The sequence below is a fragment of the Strix aluco genome, chromosome 17, assembly GCF_031877795.1.
Source record: "Strix aluco isolate bStrAlu1 chromosome 17, bStrAlu1.hap1, whole genome shotgun sequence".
In the NCBI taxonomy this organism is placed as follows: Eukaryota; Metazoa; Chordata; class Aves; order Strigiformes; family Strigidae; genus Strix; species Strix aluco.
In genome coordinates, this window is record NC_133947.1 from 6,917,740 (window position 1) to 6,945,724 (window position 27,985).

Genomic DNA, 27,985 nt, shown 5'->3' on the forward strand with positions numbered 1-27,985 from the left:
TTATGGTCACATGGCAAGAGGAAGTTTTATTTAAATCAACATCACAGGAATAAAAAGCATAAATATAAAACCAAAACTGAGTAACATACTATGCTTAGCATCTTTCTGTAACAAGCAATTAACAGTCAAATAGTTGTTTGCTGATAAGAATTTTATGTCAGAAAATAAACAACGTGTACTACAGATGCTGTGAATGCAGCACAATTCATTTGCCTGCAAAGTGAAAGAGAAACATTCTCAGAAGCCAGCTCCAGCCTTGCAGGGTTCCCTCCATTAGCCACCAATAGGTTTGACTCGCAGGACACTGGTGCCCAACCATTTCTCCCTAAAAAGCCAGTTAAGATCTGCTTGCTTCTATTCTGTCACCACTCATTTTTCTCTCACCCTGTGCAAATGCTCGTATTTTCATGTAAGCTGCTGAATTCAAAATGGCAAATTGCTCCTCAGAGACATACACAGAACCTTACTTTTTCAGCAGAAAAGGAAAGTCATACTTTTGTTCCACTGTATTCTGATCCTCCAGCAGAAGAAAGCAAGCTCAGACCTGATACTTCTAACTTTAACACACACACCCACAAAGAAAACCCCCAAAACCCTTTTGGGGAAAACCAGCCTTACGTTACAGGGTCATCTCCATAGATAATGATTTACAAGTGAATACTCTGTTATTAAAACCAGGCTACAACAATATGTACAAGAAGAATGTTGTACAAACATTTTTGTGATTATGCTTTCAAATATTCCATCAAGAGGTAAATTACTTGAAAATACCTACAGAACCTTTAAAGAAACATAGTTCTACTGAGGGCCCAGTGAGCTAGTACAAAAGAAAAGCATTATTGCTCTTTTTACTGTCAAAAAGTTTCAAAAAGTTTGAATTTCTGTACTAATACATTAAAAACTATCATTACAGTTGTGGCAAATATCAATACAAGAGGAGAGTAGGCAGATCCTTCTGCCCTCACTCCCACTACTGAGGACACTGGCTAGTGCGACTGAGAATGACAGCATCCTGCTGGGAGAAGAAAAGAAAATTTTTTGTGCAAATAACCAATCATTTCAGAATGAGGTCTGCTGATACAACATGGATTCTGGTGATCTATTTCCTATTTAGCAGAAGTTGCAACTAACACAAGTTCATTAGTTATTCACAAGTTTATAAACAACTTACAAACTGAGTAATTTCAGATAACATCAGATTACAACAGAAGTTCTGTATCAAGAGTTGTACAGAAAAAGCCTTAGGGAAGGAAAGCAGTAATGAATGTTACAATCAGGCTCATCGTTTCAGAAATAGTATGCTGTGTGAGTAACCCAATTGGAACACTCTTCCTTTGAACGTTTTGCTGAGCTGTGTGATGTAAAAATAGATTTGTATGCCTCAGATTTCTCCTCACTGTCTGCAATGGATCTCTTCGTAGTAGTAGAAGAAGCCTTATTGACTTTTCCTGGTACAGATGAATTTCCATTATCTGACAGAGAAAAGGGAAAAGAATGAAGCATGCATAACAGCTTACAACTGATAAAAGTATTTAAATAAAGACAGAAAAGAGTATTTAAAAATAATGTGTACAGAGATGAAGAATATACATTTTTTCAAGGCTATTGCAAATATATCCCATAATAGTACTCAACAGCAAACATGTTCCTAGCTTTTAGAATTTATGCTCAAAATACATTTAGAAATCTTGGAGAGGGGCATTCTTTCCTACTTGTGTAAATCCCTTGCACTGTAATTCAGTATTGACAACATTTATTCCTCTAAGTGAAAAATGGCTCTGAACTCTAGTCTTAAGAAAGAAACATGAAAGTATTCCACCACCCTGAAGTACTGTTTAGAAATTAGCTACCAAATGACAAAAGCTAAACTTGTGACATACTGTCCTCAGAGAATCTATCTCCTCCCTTTATTCTTTCCAGAGTCATTTATGACCAATAACAATGGTCTGCATCATTTTATATTTGGGATAGGAAAATGCCCATCCCTCTGTTTCTGATACCATCGCTCTCAGTGTATTATATCTACTGCTACAAAACCCCACCCCTTTCTTAACAACTATTTAATCTTCTCCAGAGTTGAAGGACAGTATTTTAAAAAACACGTGCCAAGTCTCTTCTGCAAAGAAATTAATACATAGAAGTCTGCAGAAACTCTACATATTTAGTTTAACTCCGGCACAACGGCATGTAAATAGCTAGTGGGGAGCCTGTCTGAAAATGCACTTAACTGATTTCTGCATGTAGTCATAGGAATTATATGTACAATCCTAAATCATCACACATCAGTCCCTTTTTATATTTGGAGAATGCTGCTTTTAATGGCACCAATAGTTGTCTGGAAAGAATTACCAAACACTGGATTTGAAAGAATGAGTATGTATGCTGCAAGTCCAGAAACCTTAGGGTGCCATGTTCACAAATTAATTCCTATGCTACTGGCAGTCCTCAGTCCATGGATATTCCTTTATTTTCCTTCTCTGCTCTTAATCTCTTGTTGGTCAATATAACTGCTGTCAGAAACATAAACCAATGACCTGATATTTCAAAAGGCGTATTTTTTTTTTTTTTACACTCTTGGAAAAAAAAATACATCAAACATTATTAGAATTACTAGGTTCCTGAACATCCAAGAGCAATTAAAATCATCTGGAATTAAATATTTTTAAAAGTCTATCCTTTACAAAAACAGACAGTAGGGGGCAGGTAAGTAATTTCTGATGGAAATTCTCCCAGCTTCTCACACAGTTTATCTGCAGTTCATCATTTAACTATTCTCAGATTCTTCAGATAAATTATACTGATTTTTTCTGTGGCTGTAATGTACATGATTGAATACTTCGTACAGAAACCTCAGACTGACTTTAAAAATGTACCCATTCTTACAGTTCGGTATAAAAATACCAGTATGAATTGGAGACATTAAGTAACATAATATGTATCACCTAAAGGGCCCTATCCTCTGAACTAAAGGACTGACAGGTTTACTCATAGCTGCATGACTTCTGTAGCTACATCAGTACATCCTGAAGTTATACTCCACTGGTCCCAGTGACACACAGCAAATTAGCAGCTAAAATGGAGGACTCAAAGTCAAGTCATCAGCTTGGGAAATTTTAATACACTTCACTGAAATAAACTGCCATAACAGATTTCTTGACCACTTGTACTTCAGGAAAACAACCACTAATTCTCCTCACACTGCCTCCTAGCCAATAAAACAGATATACCAAACCCTCAACTATATCACTGGGTGAGTAAGACTCTCTCTCATTCAAGTTGGTTCACACCAACTTAAAGTAATATTGGAATGACATAAAAAAGCAAATCTGGCTTGTTTCACAGTGAAAAAAATGCAATGTGGTGAAAAGTGTTTATTATTTTTATTAGTTATCTGCATGACTACAGCACTTGTCACTCACAAGTGTGAGCAGAGACCCTGTTTTACGTATTTTGAGAAAGTGACTGGGTAGCATAAGGAAAAACGGGCAAACAGAAGCCCTCACACACTTTCAGTAGAGTCAGTTTTGCAGATTGAAAAGCAAAGCTCTGTTTTAGGAAAAAGTTAAATAGACTACAGTTTCTGTTGAACAATGAGATTTGTGCATGTTCATAATGCAGCCTCCTACTCCAGCTTGAAAAGGCAGCCTTTTAGGACAGACTTTTGAAAGAGGGGGTTCTTTGAAAAAGTGAGCCACAACATTATGGCTCCCTTGAAGGCAGAAATTGACCTTTTATTACTGAGAAAAAAGGAAGTGAGAGGGTAGCTTCCGAAACCTACAGTACAAAAAGCTGGAGAAGGATCTCTCCTACAATATTTTTCAAAGCAGAACTATTTGTCCACAGTTTTTGCATTTTAGTCTAAGAATCAACACCAACCTGAACTTTTGGTGAAGATAATCTGCCTCTTTTCCCCCGAACTGGAATTGATACAATCCTTTCCATTCTTAGCCTTTGATGGACCTGGACAATCTAGGAAATTAAAAAAAATTAAATCACGAATCTGCTTCTTGAGTCAGAAGGCTACACATTATTTGTAGCTGTGACATTACCTTCAGCGGTATCTTGCTGAGAAGCTGATTCTGCTGGCTTACATTTCTTTGACTTCTGAAACAACACAAACAGAAATCTGGTAATGTACTGAAAGGATATACAATTCCCAACATATATGTGATAGATACACAATTTCATTTAGTGCATTTTAACGTCTTACACAGTGGAACTCTTCCTTCCACAATATTGATCTACACTTTTCCTATTATTTCTATATGAAAAAATAACAACCTTGGGAACCCTGAAGTTACCTTAAAAGAAAATCGTGCAGGCCAAAACCAAACTGTCTGGATATGGTATTTTGGTTTGTATACTGTGCAGAGGGTGTGTGTGTTATCATGATACTCCGAACCCACATGGCAGGTCAGTAAATTGCACGACATTAAACAGGACACAGTTAACTCTAATCAATAAAGACATTTTTCAATAAAAAAAATTTCAGAATAATCCTGCCTCTCATATCCACTTAATTTTATTTAGTTAGTAAAAAATATCCCTCCTGGGTAACTTTCAATAACTGGGCTCTTTGTGGCAGGATTGCTTGGGAACAAAAGACGCAAATAGTTAATCTAAATATTTTAAAAACATCTGTGGACCAGATTTTCCAAGTTAATTTATGTTTGTCCAGATTAAAAAACACAAAAAACCCAAACAATAGCAACTAGAATCCCATTAGTGGCTTTGATTATATAAATGCCAAGCTGAAAAAGAAAAGATATATTAGAACAGTCATTGGCGTTATTATCACAAAAAATGACTCTGTATACATTCAGAATGGTGTACGTATTTCGAAAAAGCTACACAAGATCAAAGAAAATAAATATATTTAAATGTGTTGCAAAAATTAGGAGAACCCGTGCTCTCAAACATGATTAATGCTTGAGAAAAAAATGCCATACCACATGTTGCTGCAAAGCTTAGCCAGAAGGTGGTGGCAGAGGGTTACTATTCTAAAGGCAAAACTTGGCTCTCCTGGTGTTCTTCAGTGTACAGGAAAAACCTCTTTTCACGGTGCTTCCTCCTTTTTTATGGGTGGATTTACAAAGCAAAGTTACCTCCCAGTATCTGGCATCTGCATTATGAGATGTTTGTAAATATATGTATGCATATATATTATACATAATAAATATATATTATACATATTTCATTATGGGCACATATGACAGTTGAGCTTGAATAATTTTTTATACTAGTGCTAGCTGCATCTTCCTTATGTTTTGTCTCATGGGTATAAAGAAAGGGAGTTTGTGCTTCCTGCTCCAAATACAGTAGGTCCACTCAGACTGCTCCCCTAGCTGAAGGAAGAGGCTGATGCAGAGGTCTGAACAGCAGTGCCATCAGACCCCAAGCTAGAAACTGTCTTCTGATACTGGGACTGGAGCTCACAGATCTCAGATTAGAGCAAATGGTGCCAGTGATAGCAAAGACTAGTTCTAGCTGCAAAAAGATCAGCTGGTGCAGAAAGGCAAAGTAGTATTGCAAAACCAGATCAGAACTTGAGGATAAATGCAAGATGCCTGCTGAGAGATTTGCAAATGCTGTACCTGCCTGTATTGCAAGTCACCACTAAACAAACAAAAAATATTTTCATATTGACCCAAAGCATATAGACCCCAAAGACCAAAGCATGATTTCCTTTTGTCTGCCACCACAAGCGACTGTGCTGACACCGTCAGAGACAGAATTGCTCAGCACACTTGGGTACTTTGTTGCGCAGAAATTGGGGACAGCACCAGCTTTCAGACTATTTCAGATTATTGAACCAAAGCTAGAGATGCTTTGTTGGGGCCACCCTCCTAATGGAAATAGAGTGCAATCGACCACTACTTTTGGGGCTGATGACTCATCTACCGAGATCTACAATATTCTATCATAAAAAGATCTGTAAAATTCTTTCAAGCATTTAATTACAAAGTACTGAACACCCTGCAAAATAAAAAACCGGAAAAAACAGCATGAGATTTACAGCCAGAAGCTATAGGGCACTAAGCACAGAGGCTATGAACAGAGAGGAAACAGAATAGCAGGATTTCTATGGGTCTCTTGTTGTATTGCACAGGCCCAGTGATGCTGTATGGGTGCAGACGAATAAAGACACTATGATGAGAAGGAATCATATGCTCACTGGTAAGTAACCAAGTATTTGTTTCAAAACAGTCTAGGAAAACATTTGTATGACATCTAATCCTACAGGAAGACAAAATCTTGTGCAGTAATAGGGGTGAGACGATCAACCTTCATCTAAAGTCTCAGTTGCTGAAAGTGTCAGACAATGATGATTCATGCTCTTGAGATTCAACTAAATCTGGGTACACTCTGGACTGAGTCAACACTAAAGTTTTTGCTTGCTTTGTCATCCTCCAAAATAGCAATGCCAGTTCAGAAAAAAATAGCAATGCTGAAAAAAAGTCCCACGCGCAGTACCACAGAACTACTACTACTTCACAGAGTAGTAGTATACAGTAGAGTATATAAGTATATAGTAGAGCTGCAGTGACTTTATTTCCATGGCATTTTGCCTGGTCAGATTTAAAAAAAAAAAAAAAAAAGGCAAAGACCTCAACAGTATGATTGCCAGTAATCACTCAGGTCTGTAAGAATCACAAAACATGACAAAATTTCCAAACAGCGTTCTTACGGATTCAGACTAGGAATCTACATATCCCAATATTGTGTTTCTGACAGTGGCCAGTAGATGATGCTTGGAGATCAAAAAACTAATAACCTGCTATCAGGAATTACATGAAATACAGGGAAGATTTTGTTCATTACTAGAATTAACTAATACAAGCTCTTTGTTCGAAGAAAAACCTAAAGTATAGGTGGCATGCTGTCCATTTTACCCATAGCATTGAATTCTGTGATTTTCAGAGCACTATGCACTGCCTGCTAGTCAAAAGAAAGCTTCAGTACATACAACTTCAATATGTTATTAACAAAATATGCACACAATCTCATTACTTTTGAAGTAACATCGACGTATAACAGAGCTTACTGAGCAAATCCTTCCGTCTGTATAAAGATTAGCAGACAAAGCTATGCAATCTAAGAGCAAATTGCATTATAGACAAGAATTCTTTCAATTTTGTTTTAAACAATGTATAAAAATATTACCTTTTCTAATTTACTTTTAAGTCTTCTATCCTCCATCCTCTTCTTCAATACTTCCACATCTTCTTTATTACCATTAAGGATAATCACATCTTCCTCTTGAAAGGGAACACCACACTTCAGGAATAAAAAAAAAAAAAAAAAAAAAAGGACAAAACTAGTGTTTTTTTCAAGATCTTTATGCTGGTGAACCTTTGTTAGAATTAATACTGTGTTTAAGCTCTCCAAGGAGCTCTCCAATCCTTCCCCTTGCTGCTACGTCTTTTCCAATAGTTCTTTTTCTTTTAATACAGTATAATACATCTTCTCACTGACAGCATCCCTCTTCACAGAAAGGAGAGTAAATACTCATCTTACTAGTGAATCATGAACTTTTGATAAATACATTTAAAAGCAGCTCACATACCAGTCTGCACAGCAAATTCTAAAAGAATTTCAGAAATATTTAAATATTTTGTTCTTCTTCAAAGCCCTATTCCATGCAATAGGGCTATGGAAATTGCATATTTATTTCACTATCAGTCCCTTATAAACAACACTCTTAACTAATTATTTTTTTTCTTTAAAGAAAAGGTCCCATTGTGTATTTTCTGTTCATGGGTACCTTGTTTTACTAGCATAAAATGTACAGTGACTAGATTAAACAAAGTAGTCCTAACTAGAATCCACTGATTTTTCTGAACCCCACAGCTAAACCCCAAAACATTAAAGTACTTTCTGATTGTTTTTAGTCATGAATGCATTTGATTAAAATCTAAGCATTATGCCCTTCTGCTCTAGAATCTGTCTTTCAACTTAGAAGCAGTTCCTTTACACTGACTAGGGACACCACCAAAGGTGTTATTCCTCTACATGTAGTACAGACACCCCAGGGAATTTTTCCCTCCAACAGCCAGACAGAAAAACTTGTTTTGTTTGGGATTTTTAAAAAATTGTTTTTTAAATTTTTTACATTACTATGGGGATAAAAAGGAGTCACAAAAGCAGCATTATTCATTAACCCAGCCTTGCCATCTCATTGTCCTTCATCTGATTTATTAAAGTTTCAAAGTATATTTATAAATTAATCTGGATAATGCATGTAATGTGCTTCATGTGATTCCACATTTGTTTTCTGGTTGAAGACACAGATGTTTCACTGTGCACTTTTTCAATCATTTGGTGAAGTCAGCACATTGATTATGATGTTTCCTAAGATCTCAATTTCCATTTTTTTTTGTCATTTTGTTAAATCCAGAAGCTTTCTGTTAATCTGCAAGATTAGTTTATAATCCTGCCTCTGTCATTACTCTTCTGTTTTCTAAACAAATGTTTAGAAAGGTTACTCATGCATTTGCAGTAGGAATTAAACAAATGAAAGGACATATGGGACAGTACTTTGACTAGAGTCTGCTCAAGTGATGAACACAGTTTAAAAAATGAACCTGAACACAAGTGGTCAGAGAGATTATGAAGGAGAAGCAAGGGCTACAGAGATGCATATTACGTAAGTCCGGCAGAATAGTAAGTCACACACAAGAAATGGGTGAGTAGCCCAAATTTTCCCATTGCTACTCAATGAGCTAGTGTTAGAAATACCAGCTTGGTATGATCTCAGACACTTGCGAGTGAGAAGTCTAGAAAACCAAGACAGACAATCAGTCTTCATACTGAGGGAGGAGCGACTGGCAGCAGTCTTGATTCTAAAGCAGCCCTACACATACATTTCTAGTGGGGTGTTTTCTGAATACAGCATGAAAGACTGGCACCCCCCTACAGGCTAGTGATTTAAAAAGTAATTTCTGCAATAATTTTAAAAAACATATTCTGTTAAGCATACAAAAATAAGCGGACATTTTCTCCAAGTAAAAGTTTATATCAAAGGACTCTAAATTCAATAAATGTTGCCTTTTGAAAAAGCAAGCAAATCCAGGTTCCCATCTGGAAAACACAGGTGGAACTGTTCTGAAATGAGAAGTATTTACAAGAAACAGGGAAATAAAAAACAGTGTCCTCCTTCCATTCACTGAAACAGATAATTTTTTGCCATGACAACAGCCAGATTATATTACAGAGACCATACCCTTCCAAACATACTTAAGTGCAGCAAGTTATAGGCATAGAACCAACTCCACCTTCCCAGCTTTCACTAACTCCAGTGGGTATGATTTGTTGTTGCATCATACATGTTCAAACATTTTTTAATTGTCAGTACTGTTGGATGCAACGCTTTAATTCTGATTTTTTTTAAAAAGCTCACTATCGCTTCATGCAAAAAAAAAATGAAAAGATTTTTATCTCGACATTTTAAAATGTCGAGATAAAAAGCAGAAAGCAATTTCAGTCTTGCAAATTCAGAAAGATTGTTCCTTCAGATTAAGGTCTTCTGGGGCAGATGTTTGCTTTATGATATCACACGGTCTCCCTTGCTGTACCTTGTTTGTATTGGGACTTTAAATAGATATGAAGGTACTTGCTGCAGTTCCTTGATGTTTTTGCAGCATCTCGAATAGAAGACATTCCTAAATGAGATTGAACTTGAAAACTATTCTGAAATGGACAAAAGCATTACAACAGCAGCTTGCAGATCTGAATGCAAGATTCAATCTGTAATTGAAGAAGAGCTGGACATTAACTGAAGTAGATGCTGACCAAGCAGCATAATTTTTGTCTAAAAGCCCTTTCAGGGTCCAATTATAAAAGCGTGTTCAAAACTGTTTATATCTAAATGGCTTAACATGCTTGTATGAAAGCAATTATTCAAAGGGTGTGCAGGTATGATCAAAAAGTCTTCAAAGTCTGATACTTGTAAATTTACATACCCTACACACCCCATGGGTACGTACATACACACACACAAAAAGTCAACTTTACAAAAAACCAAAAAACAACCCGAAGACTTAAAACGATAAGAACAATAAAGGTATTATGTGCTGTAAAAGACGTTTGTTTAGGCATAATCTTTTAAACTTAAACTAGTTAAAGAAATAGAGAAATTACTTTTTCAAATAATGAAGACCTTCCGAATTTCAAGTAATTTTAATATGGTAGGATAGTTTCTTATTTTTGAGAATAAAATACAAGAGGTTTTTTTTAGTAATAATGAAATCTTAGTTTAATGTGATTGCCTGAATTCTAACATTTACAGTTTCTTAATAAGTTTCAGCTATGTAAGACAATGGCTGTACCTTACTTCTTGCTGTAAACTGCTTTTGACAGTGACTTTTTTTTTTGTGCAGCATCTAAGACTACTCCAGTCATGATACAATACAAATAAACAACAGGCAAATATGTTTTCATATCTAAATGTTTCCATCAATGTTACAGTTTAATGTCTTATGGGAAACCTGATACCTCTTTCCCAAATTATAAATAGTAAGCTAATTCCTGCAGTCCACCCAAATATGACCATTACTAGGAAATGCATAGACATGGAATACTTTTCCAAAACAATTCCCACCAGATTATGGAACCTATATGACCACAACCTGACTGTCCCTCTTTAAACAGGGTAGTACTCAGAAAAAGGATTGAACAGACATCCTATTCAACCAAGGACCATATCACTGTTCATTTACCAGCTGCACAAGTTCATGTATTAAAGATTATCGTCTCTTGTAACAGTTAACTAAAAACATGTTTTGAGATACCCTTCCAGAGATTTATTCATTAGAAGTTCAGTAGTGTAAGATTTGATGAACACAATTTTTGACATTGCCACCCTACTCAGACATACAAGGGGTCAAACAGTAAAGAGTGGAAAGTCTCCTACATACTAATTCACAGAATGTGAACTTTCAGTAGTTGTAGCACCTACTAAAAAACCCACTGCCCAATCAGAAGCCTCTATTTAGAGAGTTTCCTTTAAAGTCAGTGATAATTTTTTATCAGTCATACCTGCAGCTGTGCCTTAGTTTACTTTGAGGTTTTCTTTCTATGTATTTCTGACCAAGATGCTATTTTTATCTGAATGTGTCGAAAATATATGAGCCTTCTTACTTGTTTCTAGAACCCCAAAGCTTCCTAATTCCAGTAAATTTACGCTGCTAACTTTTCACTTATTAAAAACCCCAAGAACCTTTATAAAAGTAGTAGCACAGTAAACATCCAGTTTCAGGAGGTATTTCATTGATTATCTTTTAAGCTGCCAGCTATTAAAAATGACCAGAGGCAATTCTTTGCTATTCTTACTTGCTGCAAATTGGAAAGTTTCAGCAGGCAAACAGTTAAGAACTGGAGGAGGAGGAGGAGAGGGTTCCTTTCCTTTCCAGTTCTCATCATCCAGCATGCTGCCTTAGCAGTGCAGAGGTTAAAGCCTCTGAGGTAAAGCAATACTATTTATAATCATCAGCAATGTACTCTACATATTTGAAAGTCTGATTTCAGTCCTTTAAAGGCTGTCTCAGAAAGAGTGGCAACAGAATTTGGAGAAGCTCAAGTTTTCTCTCATTATTGTGAAGCAGAGGACATTTCTGAAGCCAAACAGCACTACTGCAGAATAAATATGCTAAGCATTGCGGGAAGCCAGATGAAGTCCTAAATGAAAACATTCACGTTAATATTTAACCCCTTTCACTTACACGAGATCTCCACACAAGCAACAGAATGAAGAATGCTGTCTGAATTCTGCTGAAGGACAATGGGACTCTCTATTTATTTTTATTATGCTGCCGTCTCCTGGCTAATTTTGTACAAGGTAAGACTGAATAAATTAGATTGTAGGACTTCAGGTTTTTGCTTTGCCTTTATTAAAACATAACACGTTTTCATTTTTGTAAAGTAACAAGTATTTTCACTTCAGAAAGTCCATTTAACTTAAAAAAATACTCAAATCTGCAATAAGGTTAATTTTTCTCTTTTTTACTTTGTCATAGATGTACAGCAGGCTGGAGGTCATTACTATTGTTGTTTGTATTATAAAAATCACAATACTTATGAATAGTTGTTATGTTCTGTTGCAAGCAACTTAATTTTTTTACAGCCCTATAACTTAAGGGTTTAAATAGCTTTCATAGTATTTGTTTTAGACTGTTGAGGTCAAATACACAAGGAAAAAAACTTTGACAGGAAAACCAGACAAAAAATAGCAAAGATGAACAGTTAAACCTCCACAGATCTGTTGAATATGTATCAGTAAATGCCAATGCAATATTTTAAAGTAAGAACGCTTTAAAATTTCTACGGCATTGGGTTTGACAAGGAAATTTTTTCTTTTACTTGATGCCTGTCACAACACAGAAGCAGAATCGGCATCATTACCCAGGCTTAAGCAAAAAGCAAAGCAAAGCAAAAAGCAGTTAAAAGCGCTGATTTTAATATTAAGTTTTTAAAAGACTGAATTAGCATTCACTTGTTTACAAAATGTCTACACTAATGCCTGCATAAACACCTTTCAGACAAAAAAACAGACATGAAAAGATTTGGAAATAAGGAGTTAATGTCTTTTAACCATTTTATTAGAAGATGGAATATTCCCAGGTCATACAAACTAAATTTTATCTAAACTTTAATATTAAGCAAATACAAAGAGTACAGACAAAATAGAATATTTAGAGGTGCAATGATGCAGTCCAAAATCCTACTGCAGGAAGAAACAGTGAATTGTGAAATGATTTGTTACTATGAAATACACAGCAAAGTATACAGCTAATGGGGTCTTGATGAACTGAGATGATATTTCACAGGCTTGTTTTCAGGCATGAACATAATTCCAGTTTTCTCTAGAGTTTATCTTTTTAACTGAGATGGAGGAGCTTAGGCTTACAACAATTTTCTGTTAATATCCATAAAAGAAGCCACAAAGCTGCTTGAAAATCCCTGCAAGCAGGTTGATCTTTGAAGAATGTCAAACACTACTCTCAGCACTTCTGAAAATTAAGACAACCGCATCCTCCAAATTTAGAAAACCTACCCACAGAAAAGGTTCAGTTTCAGAGAGCCATTCTGATAACAATAAATACCTGTAATGGCACTCTTGCATAATAAAACTAAAAGCTAAGATAGTCACAGACTGGGGTATGCCTGGACAGTGGATCTTCTCAACAGTATGACATCTTGCTCTTCAAGGGCAGGAGAAAATACAGTAGCATAGTACTTGATAGCAGACAAGAGCACAGGGGCTAGAGGATTCTTCTAAGTGGCAAATTTCATACACGATGGGACTAACAGCTGCAACCGTAGCTCTAAATCTGGTAAAACACTAACAGGAAGTCAGTGCTTTCATTCTATAATATACCCTGAAGCTGAAAGATGTTAAATTCTCTTCTCATAGGCAAGGTTTCATCATTTAGTCATTCCCCAGAAACATGTTAACACTGCAGAAGGAATTGTTTCTTCTTATCTGATAATGGGGCGTTTGTATACTTTTATGCTGCCATATAAAATATAGCTTCTAGATGCCACAGAGTTCAATAGGAAAAATCCATAGTAAACACTTAACAACCTGAAACATCCCTGGAAGCTATTATTTGAAGGGTAATAAAAATTTAAGTGTATGAAACGAACAGGTTATAGCTTGGTTCCCTAGGGAACTATCCTTTGCAACCTATCCACAAAGATGTATTTAAGGAAAAAACCTGACAAGTGTGCACGTATAAAGTCCCAAACATTTCTAGAGCTGCCCAGTGTCTTCAGTGTAATTCTTGTGTCCAGAATGAACCTTCCCTGTGACGTACCATTGAGATCTCATCACATTTACTGATTCAGAGCAACCTCAATGTTCCTCCTGTAATTATTCAGCCAGAATAAAAAAGTTTTTCCGACTCTAGGTCCGCAAAAATCAGTGCTTCCCTAACAGACACTCCCTCTCCCCAGCTTCTGCTATTGGGTACATAATGGCCCTCATGCAAATCTATTCTCAGCCCTGGTAGTCAGCTGGTAGCAGGCTACAGCACTGGCGTATTTCATTTTTACTGCGAAAACCCTGGCTTTCACCTTTCAGTGGCGTTCCTTTTCTCCTCCTTTCTGCACAGTATTGAAAGCTTGACATGGATTTGATTTGCTGAAGTTTTTCGTTCGAATGGATGAAAGACTCACATCAAGCTTGTTTACCCAGTAAATGTATCCCTTAGGAGCTGTGACAAAAAAATACTCTCCTGGGATCTGATTTCCTAATGTTTTTCTTTGGCCTATGCATTCAATGCAGACTGAAGAGCACTGCTGACAGAACATACAAGCAAAATGGATGACCCCTCCACCTAACATACAACACCACTTTTTGGAATGCTAAGAGGAAAAGCGGCATTCTTCCTGCATGAAATCCAGTGCATACCAGTAAGGACAATAAGATAAATACATTCTTTCCCAAAGGCCTAATAAGATTTTTAAATTGTGGTAATATAAAGTACCCATTCTCTTGGTTCAAATTCTGTACTCTTAATGCCGTTTAAATTCTATGCCTCATTTGTACTTTAACTACAATGCCCTCTTTATTTTCAAGCTTCTAAGACAGATGTATACTGAGTTTTCATTAAAAAAGTTTTCTAATGAAAACCTAGAGCCTTCTAATCACAATAGCATTCCTATAAAGAAGCTACCTTTACAAAAATATGCTTTTTCTCTGTTCCTATGTAAAACCAAATACACTGTGATGTTGACAGATAGAAAGTGCGAAATATTTGAAGGTGAAATACAAATTTTGTTAAAAACAAATTAATTGAAACAAAAATAAGAAAAATAATTAGCTTTAAAGTAAAACCTTTCTTAATCTAACTATTAAGCTTAATGGCAGTTGATGGAGCCTTCCCCTAGCCCTAGTATTTTTTCTAGGATGTTACATACCAAATGCTTCAAGGATAAAGACTTAATATAATTGCTGTGGGATTCAGGACTGTTGCACTCATTCTGCTGACTTTTCAACGACGTATACATAAGAAAAAAAAAAAAATCACAATGGAAAAACTCCTGTGCCAATACTGATGTAAATTACACAGTTATCTCTGAATGCTAATACCAGCAGCAGTGTACTTATCTCAGGATATGCACATATGCTAAAAATAAGAAATGAGCATTGTCCACATGTTCTGTTTTCCAAAGCACTAATACAAAGATGTCAGAAGGGGGAAAAAAAAAAAAAAAAAAAAAAAAATCTCTCAAACACTCAGAAACACTTCCTGACTTTATAAGGATAAAAACCAGTGTATTTTGTGGATTACGTTTTGTTTAACAGTTTTTCTGCTTATTTAATTTACTGAATTCTGGTCCTCTGTCAGAACTTAAGGTTTCCCAGGCCTTAAAGAAATCTCAGCAGCAGCTGTCCCTTAGCACACAGTGCTCACACATCTTCCCTGTTCCAAAACTAGACGTTGACCAAGCACTGGACTCACCTACTGACACATACATTGCCTCAAAGTAGAAGAAACTTCTATCCGATGGACTAGCCCCCCCCCCCCACCCCTTGCTCAAGTAATACAGTGTACAAAGTCATTCTGAGTTCTTTGGATAATTTTGTTTGTCCTAGAAAGCCTGCTTCATGGCTCTGCAAGTACATTTCCAGTGGCTGAGTACACTGCAGCATGAGCATGGACAGAGTTCCTCCTAGTAACTGGAAAGAGTACTCAACATTTATAAATGCATCACTAACATGTCATCTATTAAAAAAAAAAATTCAAAAAGGTTGTCTCCCTGTCTTTATCTCCCTTTTCCTTTCAGATAATCTGAACGCTTAATTAAACTATGATGAGAAGACAGTATCTGGAAAATAAAAGATGAACCCACTTGATGCAACAAAATCAGGATTTTTAGTGTGCATTGCTGTCTGTATGTTCATCTACACTTTTATCTACCTAAAGGATACACTTTCTGAAGAGCCCAATGAGCAAAAATTTAATGAAAATATAGTAGAGTGTGGTTTTTACCCAGATGAACTTTGTTCAGCTCTTTTTGTGGGGAAAACTGCTGCCTTTACAATTGGAAACTTCTGTCAGAATATCTATCAACCTAAAACACTCAGCTGCATTCAGACTTCATGCAACTGCTCCATGGTTTTGAAGACTCTGCATTTTATCACAAGACCACTCTCAGATGAAGAAGGAAATTTCTCATTGGCATACATTATCACAATTCACAAGGAGCTAGAAATGTTTGTAAAGCTGCTAAGAGCTATTTATATGCCTCAGAATATTTACTGCATACATATTGATGAAAAGTCACCAAAAGATTATAAAGCTGCTGTACAAAACATCGTTAATTGCTTTGAAAATATTTTTATTTCCTCAAAAAGAGAAAATGTTGTTTATGCAGGATTTTCAAGATTACAAGCTGATATTAATTGCATGAGAGATCTAGTTCATTCCAAAATTCAGTGGAATTACGTTATTAATCTATGTGGTCAAGATTATCCCATTAAAACAAATAAAGACATCATACAATACATCAAAAGTAAATGGAATGGTAAAAATATGACTCCCGGGGTAGTCCAACCACTTCATATGAAACACAGGACACAGGTTAGTTACAGAGAATATGTACGTTCTGGAATGTCATATGTGTATCCAACAAAGAATATAAAAGCTAAACCTCCATATAATTTGACAATATATTTTGGTAGTGCCTATTACATACTTACTAAAGAATTTGTAGAGTTTACATTGACTGATGCACGTGCAAAAGATTTGCTTGAATGGTCAAGAGACACGTACAGTCCGGACGAACACTACTGGGTCACACTGAACCGTTTAAATGGTAAGACGTATCTTATTTCTACTATGAATAACCCCTGGACCAACAGCATTGTAAGGTCTCTGACATGGAGAGCTGGTGAGCCCCAATTCAGAGCCTAACAGTATCACTTAATTGAGTTGCGTTGCATAAATATGGTAATTTCTCCAGCCTTGATGCTGCCCTTTCAAGAAGTCACATCTCCCGATGGCTGAGAAACGAAAGCTTGATTCCAGAAAAGTACTACTTATGGTGCAGACCATTAGCTACAAGGCTAGAAAAATGTTGATTAAAAGAGTAATTTTTTTTTGCTACATGAAAGCTCATGCTCTCAAGGAATAAAAAAAAAGCAGTAAAACTGAGAATTGTCTGTTCTCATGATATAAATATCTGTAGATAAATACTTAATGTGGCTACATTTAAAAAGTCTTCAGCAGTGAGAATTTTCCCTGTAATAATTAGAAAGAAATCTTACCAGAACCTTATGTTTTTAAAGATGCTCCAGGGGCTACACCCAATGCAGACTGGGAAGGAAACATACGAGCCATTAAATGGAAAGATCAAGATGGAACCATACACAAAGGCTGCAAAGGTAACGTGGATTTTGATCATGAACTCAAACTTCTGACTAGCATCCACTGCAAATTACGTATTACACTTTAAACTAGCTATTAAATGCGCCTCGGTGGTCATATATATTTTATTTTGGAAGTACCAAATAAAACAGAAAGCCACCCTACTAAATTACTCCTCTGTATCCAATCTAAACAGCTTCTGATATATTCCTGCAAAGATTGTCACAGTACCCACGTACTGATAACCATTCTTTCAACCTCCAATTACCAATGCATTAACTTGACTGATCAGTTTTCAGTGAAGAGTAAGGGGTTTACTTGACAAGCATGTTTGTTAGATATTTTCATCAGCATTAGGTTAAATCTTTTCAATTTGAACAATAATAAAAAAGGAAAAAAGTGCTGACCACACGGAAAGCACACAAAAAATGTTTAAAATATGTAACTGTATAAACCCAGCACAGTGAAGTACTGCATGAGAGTGACACTATTTTTTAAAAAATGAGTCTGTTCAGCTTTCTGCTACTTTCAGATACCTTCAATTTGTCTTTGCAGGTCATTACATCAGAGACATTTGTGTCTACGGACTAGGGGATTTACAGTGGATTATTGAGTCACCTCATTTGTTTGCCAACAAATTTGAGCCTGCAACATATCCACTTGTTATGGACTGCCTAGAGAGACGCTACAGGCTTAAAGTACTGCTCCAGGCAGAAGTCCCCATTGAAGATCACTGGCGTTTTCAGGAAGAGAACTACTTCAACATGAAGCTGAATGTTTAACTAACATCTAAACAAATGTTCAAAATACTAACAGAAACCATTAACATTTTTAGCCATAGACTCCACTTTGTGCATTACAGCATGAGGGTAAGCACAATACTGTACTACCAGTCTGCCAGTGAAATTTATTTATTACAGTAAGATAAAGAGCAACAACTGCTAATGGGTTAATTCTCAAAGAAAATGACATGTTTAAATCTATAACTTACTGAAGAGATGGGGGAATTTCAGAATCCTTTAAGTGACTTATTTAACTGGAAAAATACATATTCCTCATGTCTGCAGCCAAAAAAAGGACTAATTGGTATGAAAATAATAAAATGGAAGCAATGACTGAACAAAGATAAAAGTATGAAGAGCACAAGCTAATTAAAGTCATGTCTACTGTATGTCTTATGAATTATTTTGAATAACGATGTTCACACTAAAATACGAGAGCTTGTAGATAAGCAAGTGAAAACCAGTTTCAGATACAGTCCATTTCACTGTCCTTTTTTTGTTTCTCCCCATGGCCAGCTGCATCTCTAATTTCATTGTTTGCATGGCAACATCACTCTTGCACGACCCAGGCTTTGCTCCTAATGAAAAGGGTGTGTGTGCCAGTAACAGTAGCAGGGATCCTGCAATGTATGTTCACCTTTAAGTCCCTGTTTCTGAGTCTCTGCAGGAGTTTAGGGCCAAGGAACAAAGGAAAACTGAGAAGCCAACTTTCAATCCCAGTGTACCTGACTTCCCTGAACCTTGCAACAGTGTGCAGCGATTGGAGTTAACACCTAGCAGCACCAGCACAAGCATCTCATTTCTCAAACCCTCTGCAGACCAAATGCAGCACTTGCTGGTAAGGAAGTGGCTTTCAACACACAACACAGGCAAAACCAGGGAACAGTAATAAAAAAAGAACAAGAATCCAGCCCTTTTCCAGGCAAGAGCTGCTTCTTCCTCTTCAGGACTCTTTAAATTTACAAGCTTACTTGTTTAGAAACTACAAATTATAAATAAATGTCTAGGAGCAATTTAGATGTAAGTTTCAACATGTACCTAAAATATCACTGTTTTTATAAGAAAACTGACTTTCAGATTAAACATTCTTCCAAAAAATCAAATGAATCAACAAAACAATCCAACAATAGAACATGAAAGTTGCTTATTACAAACTTATTCCCAGGTTCCTGTAGTGCTCATTTTCCCACATGAGTTTCTTGGAATCGTAATTTCTTTCAAATGAACTTTAACCTAAAGAAAGACCATCTGTTCCCTATTTATTTACAGAAACTTACAAACTCAACCCTAAGGCCTGTACTCAGTTTCATGTATAATTCAGGATTTATCTTGTGGCTAAATATTGTGGGAGATGCTTTTTTATGGAAGGAAATAAAGGAAAAAAAAGGCAGCCATGCAACATGTTGAGCTTGTTGAGAGTCCCTCTGAAAACCATTACTGAAACTAATGGGTCTCTGGCATTTATTAATCATAGCAATATTCATAATTAATTTCTCTCCAAACCACACCCAGTCCACTGCAGGGCACTGCCAGCACTTATCCACTTCATGTTGTCTTTTAAAACGTGAATGGAACATATCTTTTTACTGTCACTCCAGCAAATCCAGTATCTTGCTTTCACCTTTTGTCACCATCACAAAGAACAACTGTTGTGTATCACTTCTGAATTGAATTAAAATAATAAATTCAATAGCAAGGCACTATATAGCATGGGCTTGTTTTGCAGAAACTGAACTACTCAAACTGGGAAAAAAAATATTTGCACAAAAATCCCTCTTAAAATATAATTTAGGTATGACTTTACCCATGTCAATCCAGGAATATCATTGAAGCGCGATCTTTCTTCCTTAAAGGATTTAGTATTTTAAACAAAGTGTTTATATGTGTAAAACTCCCAGGAAAATCGTAATTAAACCAACCCATTCTCAGTCATTAAGAAACAGTATTCTACTTGTTATTCTGAGTGGCCAGAAGTACATTATATTATTGAAAGATTTTTCTACTTCTAATAATGGTAAAAAAATAAGTAATAAAACTGTGAAAGCTGAGAGCATTTAAACACACAAAAAAGTGTTCATTAAGTTCTGTATGCATTATGTTATGAGTAGATCGATCACAACTTTTAGGTCTCAGCAACCAATGTTTATGAACTTTTGGTGACCGCTGATCTAAGAGCATATAGTGTCAATGTGACCTTGTCCAAGGAAACACTTTGCTCTATAACATACTGCACACACATTAACTCTGTATCTGGAAGATGTATGCATAATTTCTGTTTCAAAAAGCCTGAGGCACATGTTCAGTAGCTCTATATCCAAGTTAAACATTTGATTAAGTGTTTTATATGTCAGACTTTACTAGTTAGGGTACTGTTTCAAGTGTGTATTAGCCTGTTGACTCTGAAAACAATTGCAAAATAAATTTTAAAGTGATACAAGAAATTACATTTTAAAATGTAATCTTGTCCTTAACTTCCAGAGCGACTGCCTGAACTCCCAGAAGGACTTCCACCACAGATTCAATAACCACTATGCTGTCTCCAAACTACATCTAGCATACTATTACACCAATAGTAACTACTTAGACAGAAGAGTCAATATCAAAAACTGGCAGTGGTGCCTTTTTCAATCCACTAAAAGTGAGGTAAAGAGACACTATACACTGCTAGATAATTATTTTATTCCATCATTTCCAAAACCATCATTTTTGTCAAATGGCAGACTTCCAAACAAGAAGGCACCAAAGATTGCCCATGCAAGAATCAGGAAGCCAGTTAGAAGTTCCAATTACTTTGGGCCCCACCAAAACCTACAGACCAACACAGCTTAGCACTAATCTACAATCTTCAAGATCCCACCAAATACAAGAACAGTGAGTAGAAACAGTCTTTCTTGTTCTTTTAATTTTAGTAGTCTGTTGGAGAATCGATCACAACAATGAATGAGAACATCCTATTCAAAAGTGCAAATTTTAAACTGACGGTTTTCATGTCACATATTCTTCCAGAACAGGAAGCAGGAGGAAGCAGAAACCTCCTGATCTTCAGGGCTTCTGCTACAGAATACAAATCACCAAACTCCATTATCTGGAAGCAAAGTTGTTTCTCTTCCTGCTGATTGAGTCCTATCCTGAACATTTTAGCATGTGACTTAGTACTGATAGTTTAAATTTTCCCTTCTCACTATACAAAACCTCAAAAATATGGCTCAAACAAAATACACTTCTGTGTACAAAGGTATTATAAGCTTTATTTGTATTTGTAAGTTGCTCTGCTTTAGACAAAGCTCTTTTTCAGCTCTTTTCAGTCTAAATAGTTAGAAGCTTCAAAATTCATCCCAAGCACTTCATCTAACAAGCTTGCTCCCCACTAAACCACCACTAAAATATTCTCACTGCTGTTTCAATAAAATCTCTGGCCAGGGAGTTTTATATTTTGGCAAGACAGTTCAAAGCACTTACCATGCAGGCAATAAGAGACAACCTCTCTCTCTCTCAATACTGCTATAGTGTCTGTTTGTTTACCTTACAAGTTTTCACATTTTAATGTTATTTTTTTAACTTGACTCCTTCAGTGTACTGCTACTTAAGATGTGAAGCAAGAAAGAACAGTTTACTTCCAAGGGAGGTAAGTCACTTTACAGCTGCCTTACTAAAAGTCCTCCATCCATGACAGTTTCCTTTCACATTCTTGCCCCCTTCCCTAGCACCAATAGCCTTTTTAACAATTCCAGTAAAAGCAGATGTATTTAACATTGTCAGCTCTTCATGTAAAGTTTCTATTGCGGCAAAATATGTTTTTTTGAAAAAGAACTCTTGCAGAATGACTGCTTCACCCTCCCTGTACCTAGACTCCATAAAGCCTTTCAAATCTAGTACTACAGCAAATACTGTTGAGATAAAGCAAGGAACGCTGAATTCTTCATCTTGGCATTTTCCATTTCCTTGAATTAGATGAAATCTGCATATGCATTCATTTTTTTCCTAAACACTTATTTCAAGATCTGCCTATCACTGGACAAACAGATTGTTCTATTTCTTGTATGAGCTGCCACAGAAAAAAATTAGAAGAAAACTGAGCAGTGAGACAGCTGTCCATGGGACTTCCCACAAAGTGGTAAGCATTCCCATGAGCCAAGCTAGAAGGCCTGGAAAGGAAGCAAAACTCTGCTCTGAGCACAGAAAAGTAATTTCCTACAGTTCATGAAGCACAACATTTTGTGATATGCATCTTGTGGCATGTAAATACATGTTCATTATCTAGTTCAGATGATCTAGTTTAAAGTATATGAGTTTGAAGGTGAGGACTGCAGAACTGTTGTTTGGTCTGCTGAATATCTGTATTCTCTGGTGAATCTTTTCACTGCATCATTATAGCATCTGTTTGACAAAGTCCTTTGGGAAACCGTTGCTGTTTACAATTTAGCAGACTATCAAGAATGCTCTGTAGGCTCACAGGCAAAATTAATGCACAAGAATAGCTTGTTTTGAAAGAGCTTTCTTGAATTTCACAGTACTGCAGAAGAGAACTGCCACACAGCTCCTAGACTGACACTTCTCCAGTCTATCCATGCTATAAACCTCATCCCCTGGGATGATGTGAAAACACAAATTCTGCTAGCTGAAAAAAAGAGACTGAATACACAGCATAAACAAGCAAATACAGGATTATTCTTTTTGAACTACTCTCATCATGTCACTCTCTGAAGTCACACAACAATGCCTCCGCACAGACGTGGCGGGGGCACACAGGGTTGGGCATCTGGGCACGTACTGGCAGACAGAAGTTGGCAGTGCCATGAAAAAAATGCTGTGGCCCACATGGATCCCATAGGTTGGATTTTGGTTCAAAAACCATACTGTAATTCTTAAAATACAGCAGTTAGCACCAGTAGAAATAGTATAAATACATATTATAAATGTAATAGAAATAGTATAGTATGGCAATCCACAGCATTCAAACATTCTATACTTCAGATATTTTTTGCGTTTTGAAATAACATGTACCAGAGGAGGATTCTATTTATTAATAAACAATTTCTAATCAGAGCATATGTACAATACTTAATTTTTTTTCCTTCTTCATTAGTTCTAGTTCATTTTACTGTATGCCCCATTGCTGCATAAAGGTAGAATGTGTTGGGGGAATGCTGCTAATTAATGCTTTGGATATAAACAAACTGTTAGCTACCAGAAAGCGTGGCAACCAGTTCCCTGTCATCTTATTTAGAAGAGTTCTGGTCCCCTTCTTGATTCTGAATGCAGAATGAGAATATTATCAGCATGCATCCAAAGATCTACCAAATTGCTCTTTGACCTGAATCAGAGGAAACATGTACTCAAACATGTGCTCCCAGCTGGTTACCATGGTCTTTGTGCACCAACTAGATTATATTATATTCACTTCATGATTTCTAGAAGCATCCTTCTGAATATTGTGAAGAATTCACACGAATGTGGAAACAGTTGCTATGATAAATACTGATTATGAAAAAATCCTGAAAACATGGGATTAATTTAGTTTTTATAAGATTATCAGACTGACCAAGCCATAGACAAAACATCTCATTCCTGCATTTATCAAGTTACATCCATCTATCAGCAAAATTTTAGAGACAAACAAAAAACCTCATTAAAAATAAATTAGTATCTGCCAACAGGAAAGCTGAGCTATTAGAACTAAACCAGTATTCTATAGAAGAAAATTAGCATTGAATGCAGCAATATGAGGCTAAACCCAACTAACAATATTCCACATCACCTGCAACAACTTACCAAGAAAGTTTTTCCTTCACAGGTCTTGTTTCATAAAAATATACTGTTGTTTTATCAAATACCAGAGTGTTTGCTGAAACATAACTCTGCCTAAATGTGGCAACTATCACCATAAATCTCACTGATAATAAAAGCAGTGATAGAAAAACTTTTATCATTGCCCCTAACTACAAAGAAACCAATATAATGAGATCAAACTAGCACTGTAAAATGAAATGCAGTCAGTATTTTCTACAATAATTCATGTAATTGCTGAAAATTCTATGAAGAGTTGCCCAAAAATACAACAGCAAATGTCCTTTAAAAATACAGTGATCAAAACATAACCTAAAAATGTAATCAGTTTAAACACATAAAGCGGACACTGATAAAACATAAACCACGTGCATTCAGGAAAAAAATCCCCAACCAAACCAAACACCCAAAACCCCAAACCAAAACTGATCACCCTTTCTTAAACAGAAGTTATAACCAAATATTTGAAAACATTGAATTTCTAAAGTAGTTATTGCAAAATCAAACTGTCTCTGAGAACAAAAATGTTCATTTTTATACCTACTTAGAAATACATTTTTATTTAAAAAGGCCATATAGAATTACTTCAGGCCATCATAAACCAGAACTTTTACAAGTTCCATTTCAATTTGCATATCCAGATAAAAAAACCTACTTCACAACAGTGGATATGAATGCAATTGTATATATGTACACACAGGCATTACCTATATCTGTATCTCTATCTGTGGAGGTCATGTATGACTCCACTGCTACTAAAGCTGAAGAAAAACTCACCTTGTGACAAACTTCTGATTTAATTTCCTTGAGAGCACGTTCAGAGAACACACAGCCACAGTTTCTCAAGAAGCAAAACCTTCAAACAAAAGACAAGACATACAGTCATTTTTAAGAAACCCTGCATCTCAAAGATATATGTGTAGTTCTTATTTAACACAGAAGCAACACTACAATGGCCTAGCAGGACACAGCTAACTTTATAAATTTTTGCAGCTAATCAAGGTATTGGCACCTTTAAGTAGACACTTACTAATTTGCACAATGTTAAGAACTGAATGAAAAATATTGGGTACATTAAACCACAACACTCACTTTGTTATTTCATTCTCCGTATAATTCAGCATAGGTATATGACAATCTCTCAAGGGGATCTTAGTAAAACAAACTCCTGAGATGTTGTTGTACCTTTGCTACAGGTATACACAGGCTTCTCTGGAATCACCACTACTATCTGTTTTATTACAGAGTTATCCTATTTGAACGGTTCCACCTTCCACCAAGCTTACTGGTTTCACTTTACTCTGACTCAAGCTCTCACAAGTGACCCTAGCCAAGGTCTGTCCTCCCATGTCTCTCCTGTCCACATGGAAGATTCCTGCAAGACTGTGAGAAACAATTATGCATGCAGTTCATGTGACCCCCTTTCCTGAGAGCTACTGTTAATCCCCTCTTCTCTATCACACTCAACTGAATTAAAAAATAGTAAACTGGCTCTGATAAAAATGGGTTTACTTTCCAGGTTCTCTCTTTAATTCCACCTGAGTACCTCCTGGCTAGTTACTCTCAGGAAGAAGAAATACTTTGCAACTATCAAGCTGTGAACCTGGCCTCACTCATCAGGGTTAACATGCAGGGTTTTGGGCTAATTTGCCCAAACCAGGATGCAAAGAAATGCCCCTCTTCAGCCCAATAAAAACAGATACTATTGCAGGATTAGAATAGACATACAATCCATTTCTATTCTGATCCTAACACAGGGAGAGGTAGAATTGCTTGATGTGACACAAAGAGAGGTCTCATCCAATATCCCTCTGCTTGCCCATACCAATCTCCCGTGGGTTAGCCCCCAAACAACTTTTAGTCACTTTTTCTCTGCAAACACTGCCCTCTCCTCCTTTATTATACATATAAATTCATTTAGGAGAGGGTTAACTTTTTATCCTTCCTCTTGAATGTGAAATGAAAGGACACTTAGTATTCTCCCAAACTTCCTCCGACAGGACAAATATTCCCCACAAAGGCTTGAGTAAGTACAGGAGTCGCAACATTATTGACTCAAACATTTTTACTTGCTCTATATTCAGTTTAGCATAGTACTCACTTCTAAAAACAAAATCCAGAAACTTACTGACCTATGTCTTCCATTCATTTCCAATCCCACCACAGGGCATATAAAGCGTGCAGACTGGAGGTCATCGTATTTGTCACCTTTTATACTCTCTTTATCACCACTCCAAGCTGGATTATCTGCAAGGTTTAGTTCTGTTACATTCTGCAAAATAAAAACACAAACCTTAAGCTGTTTACTAATGATTTTTGAGCCACGATAACCTTCCCTAAGATTTTTTTTCACTGTGTTTTTTTATTTTTAATATTTTTAGTATATACTGAGAACACAAGTAAATTGAGGTTTTGTAACATGTTTTAACTTTCATGGCACCTGTTTACCTTAATGCTCTTGATATGTGATGCAGCTTCCATAGGAGTTTTATCAGATGATTTGTCCAACAAAAATTCAATGATGGCATCTTTGTTATACAACCTGTAACATAAAATTTTTAGTAGTCATGTTTGATTCTCATAACATTCTTTTATTTATAGATTAGTACCTTTTAATATAATGGTCTATATAGAAACATTCATACCTGCCTAGCTCACAGGCTACAATTGGCCGACATAACTTCTCTTGACTCAGAGCACAGTAGTACCATCTTGCCACCAACTCAGCACTTTTGTCAACCTGAAGAAAAAAACATACTCATGATTTTAAAATGGCTTTTAAATTTACAAATTATTTAAACATAAAATCAAGTAATACTTGAAGCATTAATCAAATCCCTGGGTATCTCGCCAAGCCTACTTTCTGCATCACATCCAATTTAGTAAAACCTTCTAGCAAAATTCATGACCAGTTTGAGGATCTACCTCTACCTATTGAACAGATTTCTACATCATGGGACTTGGGACCTATCTTCCTAACTCAATTTTCTTATTTTTTGCCACTTCCACTTGTGCCCTTCCCTCTTCATTCTTTTTTGTTCTTCATATGCTCTCCACTAACTTTTTCTCTCTAGTTCTACGTCTTGCCCCTGCTTGGGTCAACTCTCAGTTCCACTCCCTGTAAGGAACAAGATAATAAGAAAAGCTAATTTGTGGATGTCAGGACTGAACATCCAATTTAAAAACATAAATTTTATGACACGTTAGGCCATAAAAGAAAGGCTAAGGTTCACAGCTACTCTGATAGTTTGGTGTGGGGAGGAAAAATATTTTATTTATTTATTTTACATCAGCGAGTGTAATTTCCCTAAGTTTTCTGACACTTTCTGTGATATTTTTCCCAATCTTCATCCACCTATCAACACATATGATGTCCCTCTATATCTATTATCCTAAAATATCCTAAAAAGAGAGCCCAAGCAACGTTCAGAATGCAAGCAAATAGAATCCAGAAATAGACAATGATCTGGTCACACTATTAAACAATCTATAAAGTGTTGTCAGCGGACACCATATCCCTAAGGTGAAAAAGGCCCCCAAAGCCCATGCGTTCAGCAGCATGACTTATGGCCAAAAAGCCCTCCAGAAGACAAAGGGATCTCCACTGTAGCTGCCACCAGCGCCAGGTAGTCACCCTGAAGCGGTACCAGCAGACCGGCCCAGTGTCGCACAAAAGGGCGCTCTCCTCCACCCTGCCAGCACCAGAAGCGCCACGCCCGGCTCACAGGCACTCCGGGACGGGCAGGACTGACCAGGCCTCTGTGGGGCCTCTCTCCGCCGGGCCGAGGCCCACAGTGAGGGCCCAGGCTCACGAAGCCGGTCCGACAGCCCCCTGCCGCGCTCCCCGCCGCCCTCACGCAGCCCCCTCCAACCTTCTCGATTTTGCGGGGCCCCTTGACCAGCTCGTGTCGCTTGGGGATGGTGCCGCCATCGCATCCCATCTCGCTCCCCGCAGCGCTACTTCCGGGCCCACTTCCGCCGCAGGGTGCACACTTCCGGGGGAGGGAGGGACGTCCGGTGTGCCCTGAGCGCGTCATCGCGGCT

The 27,985-nt window shown here is 36.8% G+C and overlaps 2 protein-coding genes across 3 annotated transcripts; one reads left to right on the forward strand and one right to left on the reverse strand.

Annotated features, from left to right (window-relative positions):
* On the reverse strand, positions 1-27,957 carry RTF2 (replication termination factor 2). The gene is made up of 9 exons (XM_074843507.1): positions 27,814-27,957; positions 26,587-26,681; positions 26,390-26,483; positions 26,074-26,213; positions 24,719-24,797; positions 7,165-7,278; positions 4,050-4,104; positions 3,877-3,969; positions 1-1,472 (listed from the first exon to the last, which is right to left on the reverse strand). Exons 1-9 carry the CDS (start codon positions 27,880-27,882, stop codon positions 1,288-1,290), a joined length of 924 nt encoding a protein of 307 aa, XP_074699608.1. The 5' UTR covers positions 27,883-27,957; the 3' UTR covers positions 1-1,287.
* On the forward strand, positions 11,408-18,541 carry LOC141931416 (putative beta-1,3-galactosyl-O-glycosyl-glycoprotein beta-1,6-N-acetylglucosaminyltransferase 7). 2 transcript variants are annotated; one of them, XM_074843505.1, is made up of 5 exons: positions 11,408-11,836; positions 14,285-14,412; positions 15,790-16,821; positions 17,294-17,389; positions 17,928-18,541. In XM_074843505.1, the coding sequence occupies exons 3-5, from the start codon at positions 15,846-15,848 to the stop codon at positions 18,152-18,154; spliced, it is 1,299 nt and encodes a 432-aa protein (XP_074699606.1). In that variant the 5' UTR covers positions 11,408-11,836; positions 14,285-14,412; positions 15,790-15,845; the 3' UTR covers positions 18,155-18,541. The 2 variants fall into 2 exon arrangements, with proteins under 2 accessions (XP_074699606.1, XP_074699607.1); XM_074843506.1 differs by lacking the exon at positions 14,285-14,412.
* Positions 27,958-27,985: the final 28 nt, after the last annotated feature.

Coding starts and splice junctions, on each gene's coding strand:
- RTF2 (XM_074843507.1), bottom strand. CDS start 27,882: ATGGGATGCGATGGCGGCACCATCCCCAAGCGACACGAGCTGGTCAAG. Junction 26,484..26,586: donor GTAGCCTGTGAGCTAGGCAG/GTATGAATGTTT, acceptor TTTATGTTACAG/GTTGTATAACAAAGATGCCA. Junction 1,473..3,876: donor TATCTTCACCAAAAGTTCAG/GTTGGTGTTGAT, acceptor TTTCTCTGTCAG/ATAATGGAAATTCATCTGTA.
- LOC141931416 (XM_074843505.1), top strand. CDS start 15,846: ATGAACCCACTTGATGCAACAAAATCAGGATTTTTAGTGTGCATTGCT. Junction 16,822..17,293: donor CACACTGAACCGTTTAAATG/GTAAGACGTATC, acceptor ATGTTTTTAAAG/ATGCTCCAGGGGCTACACCC. Junction 17,390..17,927: donor CATACACAAAGGCTGCAAAG/GTAACGTGGATT, acceptor TTGTCTTTGCAG/GTCATTACATCAGAGACATT.